Source organism: Salminus brasiliensis, chromosome 3 (assembly GCF_030463535.1).
Source record: "Salminus brasiliensis chromosome 3, fSalBra1.hap2, whole genome shotgun sequence".
Taxonomy (NCBI): Eukaryota; Metazoa; Chordata; class Actinopteri; order Characiformes; family Bryconidae; genus Salminus; species Salminus brasiliensis.
Genome location: NC_132880.1, coordinates 39,257,769 through 39,282,918, shown reverse-complemented (window position 1 = coordinate 39,282,918; position 25,150 = coordinate 39,257,769). Strand labels below are relative to the sequence as shown.

The 25,150-nt window shown below is 42.4% G+C and overlaps 1 protein-coding gene across 1 annotated transcript in view; it reads right to left on the bottom strand.

Moving 5' to 3' along the window:
• The window catches only part of cdk6 (cyclin dependent kinase 6), a 45,600-nt gene that overhangs the window by 7,814 nt on the left and 12,636 nt on the right, over positions 1-25,150 (bottom strand). Inside the window, exon 4 of the mRNA XM_072676096.1 lies at positions 6,726-6,835. Coding sequence (XP_072532197.1) covers positions 6,726-6,835 — 110 coding nt within the window. The remainder of the gene's footprint in view (positions 1-6,725; positions 6,836-25,150) is intronic.

Genomic DNA, 25,150 nt, shown 5'->3' with positions numbered 1-25,150 from the left:
ACAATACAGCGTATTGCATTGTATGGAACTGTGTGTGTGTGTGTGTGTGTGTGTGTGTATCATTTCACTGTATGGTTACTAACATTAAGGTTTGTTTGGTAGCATAGCTTTATGTCTACACTAAAACTCTTTTAGACTGGGACATTATAAACATTAGCTTATAGCTTATTGATATCCCTGCATGCTTTAATAAACTGGGATAGAAGCTGCACTGTATTTATTACATATTTGGCAGATTCTATTATCCAGAGCAATTTACAATACTAGGGCAATCTAGTATGTGGTCTTGCTTATCTCACTGTTGCAGCACTGGCAGTGTGGCATAGATGAGTATTCAAACCGTCAGTTTTTCTGTCTGCAGACCCACTGTGTTATTCACTATGCGATCCAACAACTGGATGGTTATTTAGATCAGCTGTGTTATCAGTGTTCCAGCAGATAAAACACCAACACATGCAGAGCTTATGTTTCTTTTTCTACATCTGGTTCTTTAAGCAATGCTATTGAAGAACCACTTTTGGTTCCATAGTTAAGATGCGTGAGGGTAAAAAATCGCTATCACAAACATGGTTCTTTACAGAAACAAAAGTGGCCCTTAGTCTATGGCATCGCTCAAAGAACCCTTTGCAGAACCTATATTGTTTTTAAAAGTATGTCATGCTGGTAACCAAACTGCTGTAATGAAATCCACCTGCAAGGTCCCCCACAGCCACCAGAGATCGCTCTACTGCAGCAAAACAGGGAACAGCATGAGGCCCTTCATCCCTCAGCCGCGCGGAACTCAACTGACTCTTAACTGTTTATAGACAAAGAGGCAGCTGGGAGCACGTGCTCGTTCTGAGCCTCGTCTTACCCCATCAGCTCATGAACCGCCTTCCGTGACGGAAAAGGTCTCGCAAAGGTCTTTATGACTTTGAGGATTAGTCTCAAACACACATACGTTGCACTTTGTCCTCTGCTTCTGAAACGGAGCAATTATCCTGCCAGAAAGACTTGCCGCCTGTCAGCCATTAAGGCGGTATTTTAGGACAGAACAGCCATCATGTCACAGTCTGATTAAAATGCTAAACATTCTTCGCAAGCCAGACGTGCAAAGTAAAATGACAGAATCACGCCGTGTTTTTCAAACCGTCATTTGAGAAGCGCGGTGAGGCTCGCCATTCATTCTCAGCCTCTGAGAGAAATACGCGGGTTTGAAATGTGAAACCTTTAAAGCTTTACGGTCCAACTGGCCAAAACGGACAGCACGAAGAAAAAAAACAACCAAACAAACAAACAAACAAACAAATGCCTAAAGCTAGGTCATGCCAAAACAAGTATGGCTGAAATTCTCTGGAGCTGCATTCTCTCCCCCTGGGCTACTTGTTAGTCTGAATGAAGTAGAGGCTTTTTGCACAAGGCCGATATTATGCTGCGGGCAGGCTTCCTGAGTGAGTGGGCACAGCCAGGCCAGCACACGCAGCTGAGTCACACTCCCAGTGCCAGTCTCTCCATCCACATTCCACTCTGATAGCCTCTGGAATGTCTGAGAGTGTGAGTGTGCATGGGTATATGTGAGACGGCGAGCGAGAGTAAGATTGAGAGTGAGTGAGAGAGAGACAGAGGCCAGTATTTATCTTTGAAGAGCACCAACATACACAAACACACACACACACACACACACATCCATGTACGTCTGCATGCATTGTGAGAAAGTAAACACAGACGTGAACGCCTTCTTAGGCAGGCCGAGCCAATGTAACATGTTCGACCCTTGGATCGGAGGAATGCAAACAGCACTTTGAAAGTCATTCATATAAGAGATGACTAATCGTTCCACCATCTGCGAGATGCAGATACAGACTTGCATGGAGATCGGATTCCCACTTAGCCTCAACGATGGGTTCCACTGAACTCACCGCAGCGTTCGGTGGAGCAAACCTGCCTGTGCTGCGTGCTTGTGCACCTACTGTTTGGTCTACATAATAAATCTTACATTCTGGCCTAAAGGAAAAACCTAAGCTCTGCTTCATCTGCTGTAAACATGCCTGCACGTCTCTTACAGTGACGCCACAATAGTGAGTAGAGCGAGATAAACCCCTCTGACGATGGGGAGAACTTTTTCAGAATTGTGTTTTGTTGTTTTTCCTGTTAGCTGGCAAATGAAGACGGTGGATAAACAGCTACTGTTACTGTTGAAAGAGTTGTTTGGAAAATCCAATAACATGATTTATCCTGTTCATGACTCCAGATCCAGTTAATCAGCCAGGACAAGTTTGATATCTGACGAGCTTACAATGGGAGGTGCTAGGCTAATACTGCTAAGACTGTTACTAATCTCAACTTGGTAAATACACGAGTACATGGCAAAAACTGCAATTTTTAACAATTTAAGCTTAAACTGGAACACCAGCTGTTCTCTGAGGTGTGTTTTTGTTTATAGAGAACAGAAAAGAAAGTCATGTGTTGTAAATCACATAGATTTGAGACCGTTTTGGGTGTGGAGTCCAGTTTCTGTTAGGATCATTAGCCTAGCATTTTCTATTCTATCCTAAAGAAACACAACTTCAGATACCAAACATGTCTAATGTTAGGTATCAAACTGCCTAATACTGTGTAGGTCGCCCTTGTGTTGCAAAAACAGCACTGACCCGACAAGCCATGGGCTCCAGAAGACGTCCTATGGAAGACGTCCTGTGGGATGTGGCACCAAATAACAAATAACCAAATAAATACCAATTTCTGTGAACTCGATGAGGATGACAGATGCTATATGCTAGTTTCAGGTCATCCTCAGCAGGATGCTTTTCAATACAGCAAATGAAGCAACTTCTTCAATAACCCACAACCCTCTTAAACCTCCATTACTGGCTTGGCCCTGGTGGCGCGGTGCTCTTCTCACAGGTCACGGTGGAAGTCTAGGAAAGGCTGCTCCCAGGTGCCTTTTAATCTGCAACAGGTGGCCTTTTAAAACGTATTTTTAATCACCTCCAGGAGAGAGAGAAAAGGAGGCGCACTGTTAGCAGGGATCAAAGTGCCTCCCTTCCGCCCTCAGGCACTCTTGGAGGTGGGCCAGGAGCCCAGCACAGTAGTTTTTTTTACAGGGCATTGTGTCAGAGAGAGAAAGAGAGAGTCTTACCGGTACAGCACCTCGCATTACACAAGCTGATGACCTAACTCGCACTCCTTTATCCAGGCCCGAGGCTGACCTCCTGTCTCCTCTGGCAATGCTGTTTATACCTTACTGATATCAGAAGACCAGGGTTTCCCAACCTTACCAACAGTTGTATTGGAGCACTCCTGCCATACATGTTTCAGTGTTTTCTTAGTCTCTGATGCTACAGCCACAAGATCTCTGATTTAAACTGTAGACTAAAATTAACACAAACATCTAAATCTTGCCTGATATGCCAGAAACCTGGTTACACTCTCACTGTTATGCCAATGCATTTGTGCCAGTTTGAAAGATAACAAATGTTTGTTGATGAACCTAATTGTCCCCCAGTCACAGATAGCATTTATTCAGTGTATAATGTGAATGATTCAGGATCTACTATGAACTACACATCTGCTATGAATTATTCAGTATTTGCCATGAACTATTCAGTATCCACTATGAATTATTCAGTGTCTGCTATGAACTATTCAGTATCCACTATGAATTATTCAGTGTCCGCTATGAACTATTCAGTATCCACTATGAATTATTCAGTGTCCGCTATGAACTATTCAGTATCCACTATGAATTCATCAGTGTCCGCTATGAACTATTCAGTATCCACTATGAATTATTCAGTGTCCGCTATGAACTATTCAGTATCCACTATGAATTCATCAGTGTCCGCTATGAACTATTCAGTATCCACTATGAATTATTTAGTATCCACTATAAATGAATCAGGATCCTCTATAAATGAATTAGCATCTGCCATCAATTATTTAGCATCTACTATGAATTACTTATCCGCTATGAATAATTTACTATCTACAATGTATTATTCAGTATTAATATCCACTATTAATTATTCAGTATCCACTATGAATTACTAAGTATGCATTTTGATTTATTCAGTGTCTACTATGAAGTACTACAAAAAAGAACTTGACCTTGACCAAAGTAATGGGCTATATCCTTGGCTTTGAGACAGCTTCAGATTCCAAAGACTAGTGCTTTCCCTGCCCCAACACACCCACTTAAACTCAGGAAGTGCTCCTTCATTCTATGATTAGTTGGTTTAAGTATATTAGTGCAGGGAAAACAACAAAATATGCACAATCCTTCTCCAGACCCAGAACTGGGGCCACTGTTTACGAGGTGTTGTAAATACTGCATAATTATCAGACTCTCACTTTTTAAAATCAGATATTTTGGGTGTCAAGCTTATAAGCAGATGGCGGATGGAGGTCTGCATGAGTAAACAGACAGGTGGGCCAGTTAGGATGTGAAACACAGGATGTGTGTGAGTGGATCTGTGCTCCCCCCCATCACACACACCTCTCCCTCCTCATCCTATCGCACACAGACGCCCTCTGCAAGCGTGGAGAGGAAGACATCGGCCCACGCATCCTCCTCCACACAATGAGGGACAATCAGCCAGCCATCAGCTCTGCTTCTGACGAGTAGGAAACACACGTGCACCACCACTAGTGTATATTAGTTACACTACACACACATACCCACAGTTTTATTATTATGGTCTGAAACCCACCTGGGGTCTTTCTGCCGTTATACAGTGTGGGCATGTCTTATTGGTGGTGGTTAGAGAAAGGAGTGGGTTTGCTGTTCAGCACCCTTCTCTGTAAGACCTGCTCATCTCCTGCACTTATAATGTACATCCATACACAAGTGGCACATCTTTTCCATGCTTTCAAAAAACACTCTGAAGTTAACATATAGGACTACGACTGCTACAGTCATTTCTGAGTCATCTGAGGAGAAGTAAGGAGAGATTTGTTGCACCCACCATAGAGGAACATGGCACCCGGAGGCCTCAGAAGCCTTCTGCAACCACAGCAAACAGTAAGAGCATTTCCCCAACTGTTTAACAACCCCAACCGACTCTGAAAATGTGGTCACGATGAAGGAAAGGGCATTTAAAAAGCTCTTTCTACATTTCGCATGCTCGCCACACATTGTGAAACAGTGGAGGAACAGTTACTAATAAAAATGCCTGCGACAGCTTGTATTGTGTTGCTCTGCAAAACACAGTCTGACCCAAATCCTTCAAAATAAGCTTGATAAATTTCACTCCGGAGTGAAAAGGTCCATTTCAGGTCTTCAGGCCGTGCAGAAATGCATGCATAGTATCCGCTGCAAATGGCTGAGGCTGTGGGAAGTCCGACACTGACAAAGTCTTTTACAGTGATTTACAGGGAATAATGGTTTGAGGCTATGAACTAAATTTAACTAATCGAATAATCTGGAGACTCTCCACTGAAGTGTTTTGAAGCTCAGAATAGCTCACGTTTATTACATAAAAACAGTTGTAGTAGACATCTGAAACCTAAAATGACATGCATACTAGTGTCCATTTATCATACACTATCTGAAACCAAATCACAGGGGTGGAATGGTATACATCATGGTTCCGTACAAGCCATAGGCTCCAGCTCTGGGTTGTTCTGTGGTTACCCAGTAAAGTGTGAATCACATAAACCTCTACCATTTAACTGTAATACTGCCAAACTGTTAAGAAACTCAGCTGCGGTCAGTCAGCTGCTCTGTACCTGATCACCCTTAACATCAGGTGCTGTATATAGGTACTGTATATTCTCCATACAATTAATTTAAAGCAACAGTATATTGTTTATAGATAAAACAAGATAGTGTGACGGGGTGGTAAGTCAAACTGAGGGATGCACACAAATCATAAAAAATGACCCCAAAAATAATTTATTTTGGATAGACATGCATGTTTCAAGATCAACACATGTACTGCTACTTCCCTACCAACACTGGCAACAGGGATGTGCATTCAAGCTAATTTTGAAGGAAAATAATGCCAAGAAAAAAGAAAAGGCCAAAACGTACCAAAACTATAGGTTAAAAAAGTACATGGAGGAAAATATGTTTGAAAGCATGCATTTTATTTTAAAACAGTAATTTCAGGTTTTGAATACTGTCATTTTGAATATTTAACCAAGTATTCAAGTATCTGTACCCATACCTAACAAGCAATGCTATGTGAAATAAATAAACAACCTGACATGGTCTGATGCAAGCGTGTGATGATCTAGGCATGCAGTTTGCACAATTATGTCATTATGTCACTGTTTTGTTTAAAGTATGCCAATCGCTTCTATTATTTGTTAGCTACATTACCCTGATAGCCCCAGTGCAAAAGGCAGCTAGGACACCAATCGTGTCTTGGCCGATTGACTACATCTCGGGTAAGGGGAAAACTGTGTTCATTTAAATACTGGCCAAACCTTTGACCAACAGTGTGACAATGAATGGCTGCTTTTGTGCATTTTTTTTTTGTGCTGTTGTAGAGCAAACACTAGAAAGTAACACATAAGCAGTGTGAAACTTCCAGTGATGGGGCCATGACTGAGCAATCAGGTTGCCCAGGCTGGACTTGTTCTTTATGCTCCAAATCCTCCGTGACACCCTTTGTCATAACCCAAGTCATACCTGTAATTCTTAATCTCATTCAAATCTGTGACAGTTGCAGCATTTGTGAGAATAGGGGTGAAAAGGGTAGCAGTGAGCTTAATGTTCTGTGTTGAAATGCATGAAGTCTCACCTTCTCCTGAACATCTCAGCAAAGATGCAGCCCACGCTCCACAGATCCACTGGGGTAGCATAGCTTGACTGCAGAAGCACTTCTGGAGCTCGATACCATAGTGTGACCACCTGAACAACACACACACACACACAAACAGGTAAGATAAGATAAGATAATCCTTTATTAGTCCCGCAGTGGGGAAATTCACAAAGACAAAGGTGCACAAGACATTAAATAAGTAAGCTGAAGCCAGCAATGGACATTATTCCCTAACCATTCTGAGGAAGACATTTCTTCCTCAGATCATGGGATCCATCATTATAAGAGCATAGCTACAAACAATTCAGTTTAATAACAGAATTTGAATCTGATGTAGACTTTTTGAGGCCCAATGTTTTAGAATGAACAATTCTGTCATCCCTGGTCCTCAGTGGTTTACTGCCTTTATAGGTGGGCAAAAGTAAATAGGGACATATGGTGCACTTTGGAAGTCTAGCATCCCCTGAACTGGAAGATACAAAAATGTTTCTGTGCCCCTACGTCTGACTTACGTAAGGTTAGAAATCACATCTGGCAATGCAAGGCTCTATGTTCTGGTATACCAAGATCGCACAAAATTTCCACAGCAAACCATTGGGGACCTCTCCTGTGGTCTCCATGTGCCTCTACGGAACCCAGGACCTTTGGCCTTCAATGGTTTACCAACAAACAAGCCACTGAAACTCTGAATCTGGTTGCTGCCCTTTCTCACATCAGAATCTTATGGTCCTTAAAGCAACAGTTTGGCAAAAAAAAAGAAATTTATACAATTATACAATATACAAAGTTTAAAAACTACCATGACACACAAAGGTCTCCGAAATGATCTCAGATAGACTTGCTAATGCAGCTTTTGACACTGTACTACATCCTTTCATCTACAAAATGGATGAAAGTAATATTACGTCACATGACATCATTAACCAGGTCGTAGCTAAATATGTTCAGGGAAGGACAAAAAGGCATTTAAAAAACAACAACAACAAAAAAACGATCTTTTTAAAGTCCTTAAACTCAATGACACCTTCACCAACAGGCCGGCATCGGACACCTCCAGCTCCAAGAGCGGTCCGGCTAGACTACATTTGCACAGCAGAGGCACACTGTTAACAGCTACAGTAGGGAGAGCCTCCAGACGAAACTCAGTGACCCTGCTCCAGAAAGTGGACAGCTTCCAGGTGCTTTCCCTCTCCAGCATGCTGTCCTCCCCGCGGGCTCCAGGCCCAGAAAGCCTCCGGCTTATCGGCCAAATCAGCCGCCCCTGTGTTTGTAAGCAAAGCCCGGGGCGTATATCAAGGGGCGTGTATTGTAAAACGTGAGGCGCACTGGCGCATGGCCAATGGTCGCAGCACAGAGAGAGCGTCATCCTTAATGAGTGCTGGTGTGGGAATGAAGCTGCGAGCAGCAGACGGACCATACGCCGCTGATTAGACAATAATTAGAGTAATGCATCGCACTGGTGCATAAACAGAAGTGATCCAATCATACACAATACATTGCATAAGGAATCCGAATCAAGAGTTATGCAGTCAGGGATGCAGCACTGTTTGGTTTAAAGGACTACTATGAATAATGTTACTTTCAAGCATACATAAATATTGTTCACATCCCACAAATCAGCACATTTTGAATTGGTCACAGTTGTGATGTCACAACCATGAGGATATAGCAGTTTAATCTGCTGGTTCACTCTTAAGTGATAAAAAGTACTTATTTAAGTATCAGAATAATATCTGGATAAGGTCAAGCCACATCCAAATGCAAGAGTAAACTCACCCAAGTGCAACCAGTGCAAACACATTCGTCTCTCCAAGCTGCATTCCACAACCAAAACCCCTCCCGGTACAACCAAAACACCAGTGCTTGGGCTAACATCATGCTCCAAAGTTATGCAGCTGAATGTTGGTTGCTTGCATAGTTCACTAGATAGGAAGTAGTGTGTCATTTGGGATCCAACCGGAGTCGTCTTCCTTCTTAGTGACGTTTTGAGGTCTCTCTTTATGAGGTACTGTCGACTAACAGGGCTAGTATGCTTACACAAGCATTTTGTTTTCCGTCTCTGTGTGGAAATATTTTCAAATATGAAGGGAGGAAAATCTCCATCTGAACTGCTAACAATGCAACGCCACTGGATAACCAACATGCTCAGAGGAAAGCGCCATGCAGCCAGCAGATGCCAGTGCCGGCCAGCATTGGAGTGATGTGGGGAGAAAGTGCCATCTACCTATCCTGGAGAGAGCAAGGACCAATTGTGCTCTGTCAGGGCCCCAAAATTGCATGCAGCAATATTGTGATCCTCTGGTCATAGTAACAGCATAGTTTTCTGCTGGACCACTTGGGGCCATGATCATCAGTCTTAAAGGTACAGTAACAAGAACAGCCTTAACTCTAAGAGACAAAGAGGGACTAGAATATGCTCACATAAAAAAATAACAAATGACTTATGACTTTAATTATTATTATTATTATTATTTTTAGTTAGTTTAGGTCTTCTCAGGGTTGACACAATGTCATTCTGACACTAGGAGCTTACAGCTATGATTCAGCTGCATTGACAGTCTTGCTCAAACACTGTAGTCCCCTACTCGCTGATCGAAGGTTTTGACAACTTGCCTTATTTCAAGGTTGTGGTGCAAGATCAGTGTCAATGGAATTAAATTAACCTCACGTTTTTTTCATGTGCAAAAGAAGCTATTTTTAGTGGTAGACAGCATGCACTATGTTGACACTTTCTCATCTTAGTCTTCCTGATTAAGAGGAACTAGGGAGGAAGTCTAAGATGAACTCAAAAGGACGAAACATTTTTGTCCTTCTGTCGTCATGTGACCTCAGCAGAGGCACATGATTCATTCTAAAATAGCCATCCTTCACCCCCACCACCCACCCTCCCCCCGTCCATACACACACACACACACACATACACACACTCTCTCACTCTTATCATTCAAAATCAGACATTCATTCAGACAGTACTTGTTATGACCACTGGTGCAGTATGGTTCCTCATTAGCATGAAACACACAGCTCAGCCCAACACTGACTGACTCATTTTATACATACAGGCAGGCGTTGGTTTTGGTAAACATGGCAACTCAGATATTCCATCTATACGGTTAGAAATGACTGATGATGCCTGTAGAACTATAGTGCACCTATCTCTCTTTGTTTCAACTCAAACTCGCAGTTGATTCTCTATGTAAATGTATGATGTTAAGCTAACTATATGAGCAGCATTAAGGGGGGATGCTGCATGACTTCTAGGAAGAACCGCAGTTGAAGTATATCCGTTTTTCTCAACCCTGTGTGTTTGTGGTGAGGCCTTCTATTAACACGCATGCACACACACACACACATACACACAGCCTTCATTTACAAATGCCATTGCTCTGCAGAGCACTCTTGCAGGTGAAGGCAACAGTTACTGAGATGTGGGTGCTGAATGTTTTTTGAAACCTAGAAGAGAGCAATGATTTGAAGAGCGTGCGAGATGTTACCTACACAGTAATCTGTAGCGCTTGAACAGGGTTGGTGCTAAATCTCTTAAAAGGTGCTGATCCAGCCAGATCTGAAAAGACCAAACACCACAGCACGTCTCACAAGGCAATGACATTTTTACAGCTCTTTTCAGTTTGTCACTTGCCAGTGAAACTGTCAAACTCACGTCACGTGTCGCGCACCCAGAGAAGGGTTCCTCTGTCAAACGGCACATGACACTGTCTGAGATATAACAGCCGACACTCGTTTCTGCTTACCTCAGAGCACACGCAAAACTAACGCAAACAGCGTCTCTGTGATTGCACTGAATGAAATGCAGCGTGCGGCGGGTCAAGGTGATGAAACGCCTTTCCCTTGCACGCCTCGCCAGCTGAAGCATGCTTGTTTGTTTTCCCTATTTTTATTGCAGCACAAACAAGCCTGGCTCAGAAGTACTGGGTAGGTCAGCTGATCCTGATCCTCAGTCCTCCGTCAAACCAGCTTTCACACCCAAATGTAAAGTCCAAACTTTTATAGGTTACAGCTTTTACATGCACCCCTCTCCTGAGCACTTGCATAATGCTTCTTAGAGGTGGGCACGAAAATGATTTCACATGATTATTTAATAGAAAAAAACATCATACACTGGAATGGAATTTTAGGGGTGAGGGTTCAATATTCATACATTGCATGTAGTTTATGAAAAATGGTGATCCATACTTGTAAATATTAAATAGTGAATATGATGAATGATCTATATATAGGCGCATATGAATTAACCAGTTGGTCTACAGACCAATCAGTACTGTAGTCTTTCTTTTTGGGGTGTAATGGTACACTGTAGCTACAGTTCGGACATCACGGTTTGGTGCAAGTTTGATGCAATTGGGGAAAAAAAGCAACAGAAACCCCAAATGCCAGATGCTAGGACTTTTAGAACCAAACCCTTTCAGGCCAAGACCCACCTCTATCCACTTTTACTCAGTATACTGTTCTGTTTTCTAACCTATAAAATATTATGGTAAATGATAAATACAATGATAAAATAATGACCATTATTTGTTCAAGACTTCACTCTAATCTTCAGTATGAAGCATTTAGACATGTTTTGTTTGAACTTGTTCTGCTCAGAACTAGATTTTTGATCAGCTGTAGGGCTGGATTTCCCACTCAGCATTGTTAAATGGTCGAGCGAGCCTCACATAAAACACAAATGAGATTATTTTTGACAAGATTCAAGCAAAAGCGCCGCCTTACACAGGCACGTGCATACATGCTGTGCAGGACATTGCTAAGTGCTTCTGGGTTTTGGGGGAATCTCATGCTTGTGGTTCAACAATCTTCACACATAACTATTGTACCGTGTACTCTCTGTGAGACTGCACGCACCAAATTGTGACATCTGTACCATTCCACTTCTACGTTCTTTAAAAAAATATATATACTTCTATATAAAACTGTGGCCATTTCACATAATGTGAGGCACAATTTCAGCTGATTGTGTCCAGATGTTGTCAGCGGTTCTCTCACATATAAACATATTGTAAAAAAGGCAAGATAATACATCCTTTTTTTAACTACATATACATATTAATAATATTAATAATATGTATAATTTTAAACTAAATTACCACATTAAATACTTAATTACGTAATTAAGGCAAGTGAGTGAATAATGACATGAATAATGCTTATTCGTGTATTTGAATGACCTTAATAAAACGCTTATTTGCATTTACAGCAGCATAGCGGAGGTCTGACGGACAGGTCGATGCACTGAATTGTTTATTTTTAGGTTTATATTTGTTTGTATGATCCCTTAAACATTTGCATTCTGCATAGAATACAGTGCATGCGAGTGTACTTTACCAATAAAGTCATAATGTTATTGTAATTCTAATCCTGATGAGCAAATAATCTCGCTCCCTCTCTAAGCCTGGTGCTGCAGAGCTTTGTACTGCACTGGCCACTAACTGAAGGGTCAGAAAAAGCGATCCTGGCAGCCTTCAGATTAAAGGACAGCATTCTGTGCATTCCTATCTGGTGAGACAGTGCGGGCCCACTCAGCACAAGGGAAAACAGCAGCGTTGCAATGCTGTCCAGGCACATCCACGCAGCCCTTACTCCACCAAGCAGCGCAGCCGCTAGTCTGTGCCTCCCTGCACTTCGCATACTCCTTTTCAGAGCCCCCACCCCCCCAAACCCGCTAGAATTAAAACAATAGGGACACAACATGATTAAGAATAAGACCGGCCGATGGGCTTGGCCGGGAGCCTGTGTTTACATTCTCTCTCTCAAAGGAAGCGAAGGATGAAAGGCCTCTTCAGCATAAGACCTTCATCCGCATTCTTTCAGGCCACCCCTGGACACTTTTAAAGGGACAAGTCTACTAACTTGGCGGCGGACAAAGCTCTTTGGTAAAAAATGAGCCTAGAGAGTGAAGACCCCTCATTTAGTTAATAACACATCTGATCTGTGATATCATTAGCCCACGCTTAGAAGCCCACTGCTCAGTCTGCTGCGCTGCTGGAGTGTGCGCAGTGCAGCTTGTATAGCAAGTTTGAGGAACAGAACGTTTACCCTAAAGCTCAAAGCAACTTTGAGTAAAGAATGACAAGAATGAAGGAGTTAAAATTAAATAAGATAAAAAGTAGCTTTTTGTTATTGTTAACTGGATGCTGGGTATTATGTTTTTTGCATTTATTGAGTACTTGTAGTTGTTTGTTGATGTAAAAATTGCAAGTATGTTGCTTTGTGGAGGAAAAAATGCATAGGTGCGATGTTACAAGCCTATTTACAACCCTGTTATTCTGCTGCAGAATGAAACAAACGATTTTCCTTTTTACGGGGAGCTTGGGAACAGCTGACGGCTCACAGAAGCAGCATATTATAGCAACAACAACAACACTGCAATTATTTTTATTTAATTATGTCTTAATGGATAGCGTTGCTGTTCCTCAGCCAGTGTGCTGTTGGCAAGCTAAAGAGATTGTAGCCGGTTAGCTTTTAGCTATGCCCCTAGCCGCTTCCCAGACAATGGAGAGAAGAGATGGTAAAAACCTGCTGCCTAGCATTAGCTTTTAGTCTAGAGCTAATCCCTGCTTGCCTCCACAGCTTTCACTTTGCCAAGGCTTCTGCTAGTAGGCTTGTAAGGTGTAAAAAATTAGTTTAAGGAAGTCAAGTCTTTTATAAAACAGTTTTGAGGTTTTGGAGTTTTCCCGTTTTCCAGCTTGTTTTAAGCTGCTGTGGGGTGCTGCCCCTGGAGTATATACAAAAAAAGGCTTACGTTATTCAATGGCTGCATAAAAACGGCATTTCCTTAGTGTGCTCTTAGCACGCTATTATCTGTGATGATGGAAGTGGATGTCACAGTGGCTTTGATTGCATGATCATGAGCAACACTTGCATTGCATCACTGATTACTGTACATGCACAATGGGCTCACACTTAGCAAACCCATGAGTTTGGCTCGACCTACCACCTCCCCTCCTGCCATGTTTTGTCTCTGAACGAGCCATTCTTCGCCTCGCAGTCAAATGGGCTGTAAACACCATTATTGTGAAGCCCCAGAGTCATCCAGGAGGGGTTTTCCCCTGCTCTTTTAAAAGCCCATTTACAATGGCAACAATACTGGATGTCCCGGCCAAGAGCAGAGAAAGATCTATGAAGTCACAAGTGAGAGGAGCGCGTAAACTGTATACAGTTAAATAATAAAAAAAAGCTCCACAACCACTGCCAAAGTATGCAGAGCTTACAGGAATGCTGTATGGGGCCCTCTCTGAGCGAACAAAGAGAGCACAGTCAGCCTCTCTTTCCCCTGTGCTACCACATCCGCACATCATTAGTTGGAAAATTCCTGATATATGCTGTAATTTTTTTTTTTTGGTACAGGCAAAGCTTTAATATCCAGATGCCCTTGCACCCCCTCCAGCAGTCTTCCTCTCGGACTGGCCTGCAGCCAATAGCCGTCAACAATTAATACAGACGGGGTCTGAGAGCAAGGGCCGCACCTCTCCCACGTGGATGGCCAGCGGCGAGGGTCACGCAGGAAATACCAAATAAGAAGCTCACCGTGCATCGTGCTGTGCCTCTGTTAAGCGATTGCAGTTTTAGTTTTAGAGAAACCCTCCCTTTCTTTTGCTCTCTCCCTTTTTCTCTCACTCCCTGTCACAGTTACAGCATGCAAGGTCGTTTTTTCCTTCCTTCTTCTTCCTTTTTGGAATACCGGGGGAGATATCTAAACATTCCCAGAGTGTGCCGCACGTGCTCTCCTGCGTGCCATGTTTTCCTTTTTTTCCCCCCCCAGCCATGCTCGCTGCCTCAGTGTCTGTCCAGAGTGGAAGCACATTGTCTGGCAAAGCCCAGGCTGCTCTTACCTCACCACAAGACCCTGCTGCAAATCTCCCTTCACTTCAGTTTGCAATCTTGTACACAGCCTGCAGGATAACAGTTTGGTGCAAAAAGCAATACAAAAAGACCACTTTGATAAAATAATAAATAACAGAGCAGGTTTTATGTGCGTCCTTCACAAACTCGCTTCCCCTGGTTTGGCTTTCTCAAGTCTTACTGATAATAATATTAAATATTTCTGATGTGTGTAAATGGTAAAATGTGATGTGTGTGATGGTAAAAAGTGGTTTCTAGCATTAGCTTTTAGCCTTGCGTGGATCCCTGTTTGCCAATGTGGCTTTCACATTTTCACGTGCCATTTTCAGCTCCACTTCTGCGGACACTGGCACAGGAAAAGGCTCGGTCACAAGGCCTGGTTTGCGTAGTAACCCGTATTCTCATAATAAACAGAATCTGGTAGTGATACAGTATCAACAACACCAGAGTCTCCTGAACTTGCTGTTACTGTTACGTTTACTTTTTTGTCAGCTTTGACTAGAGCATACAGGGCTCTCTGCAAATTTCTCGGGAGTAAAAGTTCTGGAGTCCGAGAAAGCACAACTGACCATGCTCTCTCCAGGTGGGTAGATGGCGCTCTGTCCCCTCATGGCCCCCCAGCGATGTCGCCCGGCACAGGCGTCTGGTTGGTGTGGCGCAACAGATAACACCACTACCTGCCACTGAGCTACCACACCATGTGGGAGACTGGGGTTCGATTCCCGGTCTGGGTGACTATGCTGTGCTACACCAATAAGAGTCCTTGGGCAAGACTCCTAACACTACACTGACCCACCTCTGTAATACGAGTTACCTTGTAAGTCGCTCTGGATAAGAGCGTCAGCTAAATGCCATAAAAATGTAAATGTAAAATGTTACATTCCAAAAAATAAAGGTGCTAGAAAAGGCTCTTTGAGTGATGCCATAGAAGAACCACTTTTGGTTCCATGTGACTTTTAAATTGATAAAGAACCCTTAAATCAAGCTCTTCACACTCACACATTTTATGACCAAAAGGTGGTTCTTTTATGGCATCAGTCACCAACCATTTGTAGCACCTTTATTTTCGACCCAACGCTTTCCCCCGAACACATCGACTGCCCGGCAGCAGTGGCTGTATTGGTGGAGGCCTGGAGGGGAGTTACAAATAGGTGGGTTGATTGGTAGTACGTAAATGGGAGAAAAATAAAGACTGTTCTGCAACAGTTTTGAAGTTTTGAAATCGTCCTGTGTTTATGCTGTTGAGCTTCCTTTAAGCTTCTCATTAGTAAACTATGCCAAGGAAAATACATGTTTACAATCTAGGGCCTCTGTACAAAAATCTAAATGACCAATCATTCTTGATAAAACACAGTATGACAAAATTGTGTTTCCTTCCCATTTCTGCTGAATGCACAGTAAAAGGAATGCACTGAACATACATGATTCAAATCTCTAAACACTTTTCACACAAATAAAAAACTCAACATCATTTTCATTTGCACAACAAACAAGTTAATGCATGCAAGCTTTTAAAGTCCTAACCCCCTCCCCGCTCGGTTTTACTTTCAGCCTTCTTGGGAAACACAAAACCATGGTGTCATTTATAGCCATCGCTTGTGTTCCATTACTTGTGCTTTCAGGCGAGAACTTTTAATCCAAAATAATTTGTACAAGACATTGCCTCACCTATTATTCCAGGTGTAACAACAGGGGCCTCGTAAACTCGAATTACTGCTCACCTGTTTCATATCAACCTCTGTAAGCCTTTCACCAACTGTTCCCACACAGTCTGCGCTCAGTCTGCGTCTCCTGAAGATCCAACCCAGGACATTGCTCACAAAAGACCACAGGTATTTTAACCTGTCTGCATCCTATTTATCTTATTTATATATCCCATACTTTACTACCTCTGTACCTGCTGTGTTTCATGTGCGTTGTAGGCAGTCTGCATATGTCACAGCACGTTACATTTCTATGCACCTTCTACGCACCTTATTATCAATACCTACCTGTTAAATATCTATGCACCTTACACTCAATACCTCTACTCAGAACTGAGTTGTATTTATTGTATTTATTGTACTGTCTTGCACGTTGCACTTTCCGCAGTCTGTCCTGTTCTGTATTGTTTTTGTTCTCAATTTGTTCCATGTTGCACCCTTGTTCTGGACAATATGTAATTTTACTTCACTGTGTACTTGTACAAAGCTGACATGACAATAAAAGCACCTTGACTTGACTCTTGACTTTCATCTTGAGGCAGATATAAAAGCATCTATTCACGCCATGTTGTATTTCTGTCCATAACAAGTTACACATTCAAAATAAAGCTGCTGCAAGGGGTTCTTTTGAGCGATGCCATAGAAGAGACACACTTTTTTTCATAAAGAGCCATGTTTGTGAATGAGATTGCTCTCTTTGAGAGTATACACTTTTAAACTGCTAGCGAAGGAAGCGAAGGAAGGTTCTTCAAAACCGTTAAAGATCAGTTTAACAAACATGGTTTTTCTATGGCATTGCTCAAATAATCCTTTGTAGCACCATCATTTTTAAGAGTGTAGTTCTCAATGTTGCTGTCGGTCGCTGATGGAAAATGACTATATTTTTATTGCTGATGCTTTGAACAAACAAAACATATAAATGCGAATGTACTTTACACTTCGTTTGCCTTCATTAGCCAATCAGTAATAAGCCCTACGTAAACTGGGAATGTTTGAAAGCTCCAGTTCCACAAGCTGAGACATTTTTCTGGTACTGTCGGTGAGCCGTTAGGTATGATCGGGTTAAATGCGAAGTCGAGAGCTGATGAAAATATGAAACATAGAGCATGGCTAGAATGGTGGAAGAAGAAACAGGATGTAAGTCAAGGCTAAAGCCTGACCAAGAGAAACACAGCAAGAAAAGAAAACTACTGCATGTGCACTCTCCTCAAGGACTTTCACAGATTTATGCTCGAGCGCTACCATCCCGTCACTTTAACTGCCAGCTTACCTCTTCGAAGTTCCCATCAGAGGTACAGATGACACTTGCTTTCCATTCTTACTCAACATCCTCCGTGTTCACCATTCAATCCCCTTTTACTCAGCTGTAGTTTCAGGGGGTAAAGCTATTTGAATGGGAAATGCTGGCGGATTGAGTCTGGTTAAGCATGGCTGACACAGAACAGTCATAGAAGAGAGCAAACTCATTTCTTGAGTGGGGCTGACAGATCACTGGGACTGAACGATGACTCACTTCTTCCACCCACATGTGAAGATTAAAACAGCCAGCATGCTCATTTAGGGACATTTAAATGATGCTTTCGTTATCAGTTCAGGGACTTTAAAATCTAAAGGTTAGCAAGTGGAAAAAAAACTCAATTAGTTATCTTCTATCCCAGTCCCAGTAGGTCAATGCAGCCTGCGATTTGATGCTGCTTTGGAAGCTAAAGGCTCTAAAGACTCTCTCCGGAGTTTTCAGCGCTGACCGGAAAGCTGGCATGACGCAGCCGGCCAGACGACAGATGGAAAGAGAACCGTTGACAAGTAGACACCAGTAGACACTTTCTAAGACAGTGGAGATCCTGCCCCTGTGTTTACATGACCATGTTGAGCACAGATTAAAGTAATCAGTAATCAGCTCTAGAATAAAACTTCCGGTCTCCGATCCAATCCTTTTAATCCTCCTCAAATAGCAGCTTTCACAGTTTCATGCACACAATAATCTTAATATTCTTAATTCCCAATAATGCAATAGTCTAATTACACTGGGCAGTGGCAGAGGGAGCTATTTCAGATGATGAGTTGTAGTGAATTCCTCAGAATCTGACCCACCAGGTTCAAATCAGATTCAGATTCAGTCAATATGTCCTCAGATCACAAGGACAAAATCAAGACTAATAGGTAATTATTAATAATCAGAAGAAAAGATCTAATAGCATGCCTTTTCTGGACAGTACTTTACTATTAGGGGTGTAACAGTACATATATTTGTACCGAACTGTCACAGTACAAAGCGCCCATGCGGTGGACAAAAACGTAAGTAATGAATGTAATGTGAAACCAAACTTGTGTTGGGTCCGTTCTTTGAGTTAACTTTGTAATTACACTTTTGGCCCGTCGGCGGGCAATAGGCTCTTTAGCAAGTAAGTTTCGATTTGCATGGAATTGTGGGAATTGCCTGCTCCTCCTTTGTTGTTTTTTAGATTTTAGCAACATTCTTTTTCCATTTTTTCAACTCACAAAATCATGGATAATCAGATGAGGACGAGGATGACGAGGTGTTGTTGGACAGTAGGGTACATTTGCAAAAACAAACAGTACATGCTAATGTTTACACTCTACAGGCTGTGCAGATTTCAACAAACTGCACAACTGTCTGTTGAGGTCCAAACCTTGACTTTTGTGTACCATCACACCCTTAGTGACTATTATTCTTGAATTGCCAAAAATGACCCTCGCATCTCTGGAGCTAAACTAAACACATCACAGGCAAGTCTTCACAGGCAAGCCTGTTTACTTTAAAACGCCTCCTGGCAGTCATTTCCAGCCATACCAAGACCAGGCTCCATCTCAATCTACCAAAATACCGGCAACTGAAGCTCAGATCATCGCTTCAAAAACTACTACTACTTTACTTTAATAATCCGGAAAAAACTTCATAATTAGTTTGTAGTGTTTGGCGCAATACTGCGTAAAATACTTTAAAGGGGTTTCTCCGCTTCCAGTGTAATGGTGAGCGTTACAAGAACTCCCATTCTCCCATTCATCTTTCAACCAGTGGCCGGTCTCCTCAGTCTCTGTAAACACTCAAACATGTCCTGGCCGATCGACTATGTCTAAGCTAAGCGAACAATTGTCCATTAGTCCTTTAAAGGAGTCAAGCTATGTCTCCAATGGTGAAGAAGAAGCACTATTTTGGTGGACAACGCTAATCAGATGTTTGAGTGGTGCTAAAGTTAGCCTGCACCTTTCGCAGAATTACCGCAGTATTGAGATTATAATCTGCAAATCTTGCATTAATACCACAGCTCATCAGAATGACTGAAGTCACACCGTAACTAATGTATTTTCATGCATCGCTGCATTTTCATCATTATCATTGTCGGGACAGTTCGGTTTCCAGAAGCGGAGAACTTGTGGGGTGTTGTAGGACAGACAGCGAAATACAGAAAGAGAAAGAGAGAGAGAAAGAAAGAAAGAGAGGATTGGAGAGATGGTTGCTAGGTGTTGCCAACATGAGGAATTCATTCCACTGGAAGAGGGGAAGGAAGCGTCAGGGCCCAGAGGACCCACAGCAAAGGCTGCTGTGGAGTTTGTGGTATGCAGAAAAACGGTTGCTGGAAGGATTCTTTTTTAACACAGCACAACATGGGCTGCATCAGCCATTCCCACTGCACGGCATTCCAACTGCAGGACATGCCAGTCGATGTTTTAAGGATCAGCATCTTTAGATGGAAGCCCAGTCTATTTTTTTCTGCTAAAAGGCTGGTGAGCATCTTTTAGCGACACACTAAATAAGAGTACAGATCTATTGTGTTTCCTCAGACTCTTCTAGTTAATTCACTGAAGTCATCATGAGCTGTCAGTTCAACTTCCAGATGATTATCTTGCACTAGCAGTGGCTCTTCACCACCCAAACACGTTTACTTTGTTTCAGCAACTGTAAAAAGCGCTACAACAATCTGCCGGGACAAAAATGATTCAGGGAATTGGCCTTCTGTGCCCCAAACCTAATTTCATGAGCAACATGGTGCACATGATGCTTGCTCGAGTGCTGTCCTAATCGCTTTCATGGGACAATCCAGTCTGCCTCCGTTTTTCTTTTTTTCTTACATTGACTCCTGCTGGCATCCAGGAGGAAGCCGGAATCAGTCTGAACTACACAGCATTACCATTACTTAATTCTGTTCTCAGAGAGGAAAGCATGTGGAGCAGGGGGAGGCAGCGCTAGGTACAATATCGCCAGCGTGGAGAGGCTGAATGCCTTGCGCCGCTGTAGCCTAGTAACAACAGCAACTTCCCCTCTCTTCTGTCTGTACATGACCCAGGATAAAGGCCAGCTAATGTACCCAAAAAGGCAATAGGAGAAGAAAGAAGCGTCGCTGCGTTTAGAGCCTTTGCCCAGCGGCTTAATGCTGTCAATCAGAAGCGGACAATGGCCACTGGGAGAGCAGCGACATTCTAATGATCAACAATGCAGTGGACCCATGAGATTTGTAGGGTCAGCCTAATCTTCACCTCTGTAGCACCCAATGGGTGGTCTGCCTGACTGGTGCTCGGTCAGCCACACTCTTTCTCTCTCTCTCGCACATTTTCTTTCTCTCTCCCATCAACAGGCTGGGTGAATGAGCAACTGCACTACTGCAAAGAGAGGGCTGGAAAATAGCAGTGATGATGCAAAACAAACTCCTTTCCCTTCTTCACATACATACACTATATGTTTAAATGTTTGTGGACACCTCTTCTAATGAATGCATTCAGATACCTTAAGACAGATGTGCAAATGCACACACAACATCCTGACCTTGCTAATGTCTAAATGCTAAACGCAATCAAATCCTCATGGCCATGCTCTAAAATCTGGTACAAATCCTTATATGGATAGTAGAGACAGTTACCTCAACAAAAGCAGGATAGACTCTTTTTAATAGCCCTCAGAAAAAATGATGAAACAGCAGGTGTCCCAATACATATGTCTATATTACAATTCAATGTGATGCATTTAAGTAGTGTCTCGATTTAACAGCAAAGATTTGTGAATCATGTTACTATGCCAATGTTTCCATATTTAGATCAGCAGAACATCCAGCTTTATAAAAGTAGTGTAGACTGGGGCACAAACTAACATAGGGTGTATGTATCGAATCACCATAAGGAAGCTCTGACTACACAAAAGAATAACTGTACTGACTGCGCAACATATCTTAAAAGTGCAGAAACCACAGGTCTAGCGCCCCTGCTGTCTGGTTGCAGTATGATGCGTATCGCCACCCATCCCCATACATTTTAATGACAAAACCGCCCATTCTCCATTGGTCTTTCCTTCAACAGTATCTAATTCCAACAGTTCTTTTCCTGAGCTAATATTGGCACATTTTTTATTTACCCCCCAAAAATTCCCCATAAACGATTCCGCTATATCGCAACGGTTACGTTTAAGAATGAAGTGATTGACAGCTTTGGCTGGCAAAGACCATCTGACCTTCTTTTTTAACACAGCACAACATAGGCTGCATCAGCTATTCCCACTGTACAGCATTCCATCTGCAGGACATGCCAGTCAATGTTTTAAGGATCAGCATCTTTGGGTGGAGGCCCAGTCTATTTTTTTTCCACTAAAGGGCTGGTAGCATCTTTTAGAGACACACTAAATAAAAGTACAGATCTTTTATTGCTATATCGCAAGAGTTACATTTAAGAATGAAGTGACTGACAGCTTTGGCTGGCAAAGATCGTCTGACGGACCTGAAAGGCGCCCTTTCTGTTTATTGCATGGAGTTGCAGAAGAACTTACACTACACTTAACAGACAAACTAGAAATCCAGGTGCGAGACACGCCTATACGCTTACTGTCCACTGGTCTGGGAGAAGGGGACAGGTCTACCAAATGAGCAGAAGACTCTGGCTTCATTTCTATTGGAACTGACTGGAAGGAATCACGGCTGCCATTTTTACAGTCACGGGTACAAACCAAGCAATAGTCTTGGTTGATGACGGAAGGATTTTAATCAGCATGTGTCATTTCAATGTGCATCTTTCATGTCTGCATTTCAGAGCTTTCTCAGCTCATGGCTATGAACAGTATGAAAAACAATACGCTACATTTCTACAAAGAAAACACTGACTAAATATTGCCATTTCTGCTCAGACAAAACCACCAAAGGGATATTCCTTCATACTTTATGTAAATCAGACAAGCAATAGAGCTCAAAACAGAATGATTCATCCGGAGTACGAGACATTAGTCTGTGGTGTGCTTTTCTAAAAGCCGTACGTTTCTCTACTTGTTCTAGGACTGCCTGGGCTGCTTAGGGTGTGCCTGCTGAACAGTTTCATTGCTGTTTTACAGTAACTCTCCATCTGGTAAGCAAGTAACTAAAAGCTATTATCTGTGAAAGCAAAAGAAATCACACAGCGAGTCTCAGTGCCTGTTTTGCATTCACAATAACGACATTTCTTTATCTGGCGGGAGGCAGAGAGGAAGTGTTTTTTTTTTAGCCACACTGAAGACGGGTGTTGAGGGGGATTCCAAACGCAGGAAAATTAATCAGGGACCAGGAGAACCTTTGTTTACTATTCACTCGCTAGGTCTCTCTCTCTCTCTCTCTCTCTCTCTCTCAGCCTGCCTCTCTACTTCTCTCTTTTACTGTCTTTCCTTATCTCTTTATCTCTCTCACTCTCATTCTCTCTCACCCTCTTACTCTCTTTCTTTTTGCCTCTTTACCAGCCCATCTCTCTCACTTTCTTATTATCTCTCACTCTCTTTTCCCTCCTCTTTCTCGTGCTCTGTATCACAGCATATCTGAAGTGGGGGTTAGGGCGGGGGAGGGATTTTCTAATGCCTCCGGTGGATTCCCAGGTGAACTTACAGAAGCTCAACTGCCTAACCACAGAAACCGCACAACTGACAGCAAGATATAGCAGTCATTCAAATTTTGCAAACTGAATCAGTTGCGAAAAGGACAGGGTTAAAAAGTACTCTTGCGGTTGGAGGTGGGATCACATTAAAATATTGACTCAAATATACAGTATTCAAATTTCCTTTGAATATATTCCTGCTGTTTAGCATTAAATGGGGTTGCAGCTATTTTCAACAGACACCATACTGCTCGCATGCAGGACTCCTCGACTGGCATTCATTTGAGGAAACATCTCCCATTCTCAGTGCAGAGCAGAAAAGATACCATGTCCATTCAGAGACTATATGCTATCTCTTGACATCAGAGCCTCCTTCAAGAGACTATGACTTCAAAGGACAGCAGAGGAGAATTCACCGATTCAATCACACGATCCATTTCATCCCCAGACCACTTTGTCCCAGCCCAAAGACATGAAACAGACAGCGGAGGGTCTCGATTTACACATTATGCACCTGCCCTAGGGCTTGCAGCTGATGGGTGGCTTTTCAGCGCTGGCCACTCCTGACTTGGAGCTGTCCATGTCTGTCTCAAGGGACTGACTGGTCTTTTCACTCTGAGTGGATGTCACTCTCCTTTACTCACCATTGAGGGGCATCAAAGACCATTCATGTGGCCACTGACCATTTCATTAGCCTTGAACGCCATATTTCATATATTGTCTCCTGTCCTTATGGAAACTCCCAATCTTCCAAAAATAATACATATTCATTCAATTAGCCCAAACACGGTCACCATAAATAGCACATATTGTCTCCAGACAAAAAGCAATACTGTGTACCTGATATTTATGAGCACCCACTTGTCTCAGAAGAATGACTGACGTTTACTTACGATATTGTATTTTCCTTTAAAAAAGAATACAGTGATTTTTTTAATACATTCCAATATATTCCAACAAACAAGCAAGCAATGTAATGCGATTTTTTTTAATGTGCTTAGATGGATAACACGTTGAATAGCGCCATGACCACATATGAGAGACTGGAGGTCCAATAACAACCCTGCCCAGGCAGGCGCAGCATTGCTATACTATAGGCTTATATATATAATAATGCTTGGGCTAGACTCCTAATGTTGCCTCCATCTACAATCAGTCATTGAGAGATGGCATAAGAGCAAAGTACATGTTGAGTTAAGCATGAATTTTGAGTTATTCTGTGTCAAGACTGCTTCTTTACTCTTAACTTTGCTTGCTTTAGGATTATATGGCTTGCTGTGGTCTTCTAAAGTAGCTAAGCTTAACGATATATCCATGCATTGTTTTGGATTAGCCACGCTAATAACAGACATCCCGGCAGGGCAGCATAAATGGCTCTTGTTAAGACTGTAAAAGGTCCTACAGTGCACTTTCTGCTTTACGTCAGGAGTATCAGATGTAGGAGATTAGGACATCTGTAATATATCTGTAATATCCTGCTTTTAATGCAAATGAAGGCTGCTATGCTAAGCACAAGACTGTGTTATCCCAGTTAACAGCTTACCTTTGCTATTAGGACTGTGCAGTCGCAGTTCTTTGGTAGAAATAGAAACAGAAGTCCCATGAACCCATGAAATGTCCTTGGGCTTCAGGGATAAATCGTTTCTGAACTATAAATCCTTGAATGGTCAGGTCATTTGAATCAGTGTTGTTAAAAGATCACATTTTATCCAAATTAGAGTCCTTGTCATCCTCGCTGAGTCTGTCCCAATATGGTATTCTCTCACTTTGCTTCTGCTTTTTTAGTTTTACTGATTTTAAGGCTCCAAAATATTACAAAAGTAAGCTGGTTTCTGCTACTTTCACTGCACCACTCACCGCAACAATACCCCCCCAACATGGTGCATCAGTGACGTTTCACACAGTAAACACGCATGTGACTGATTGCAAATGGCTCTGCCTAAGAGTTTCATGCATGGAGAGGATGTTCACACTGGATAGACTTTGGCCAGATCCCATTAACAC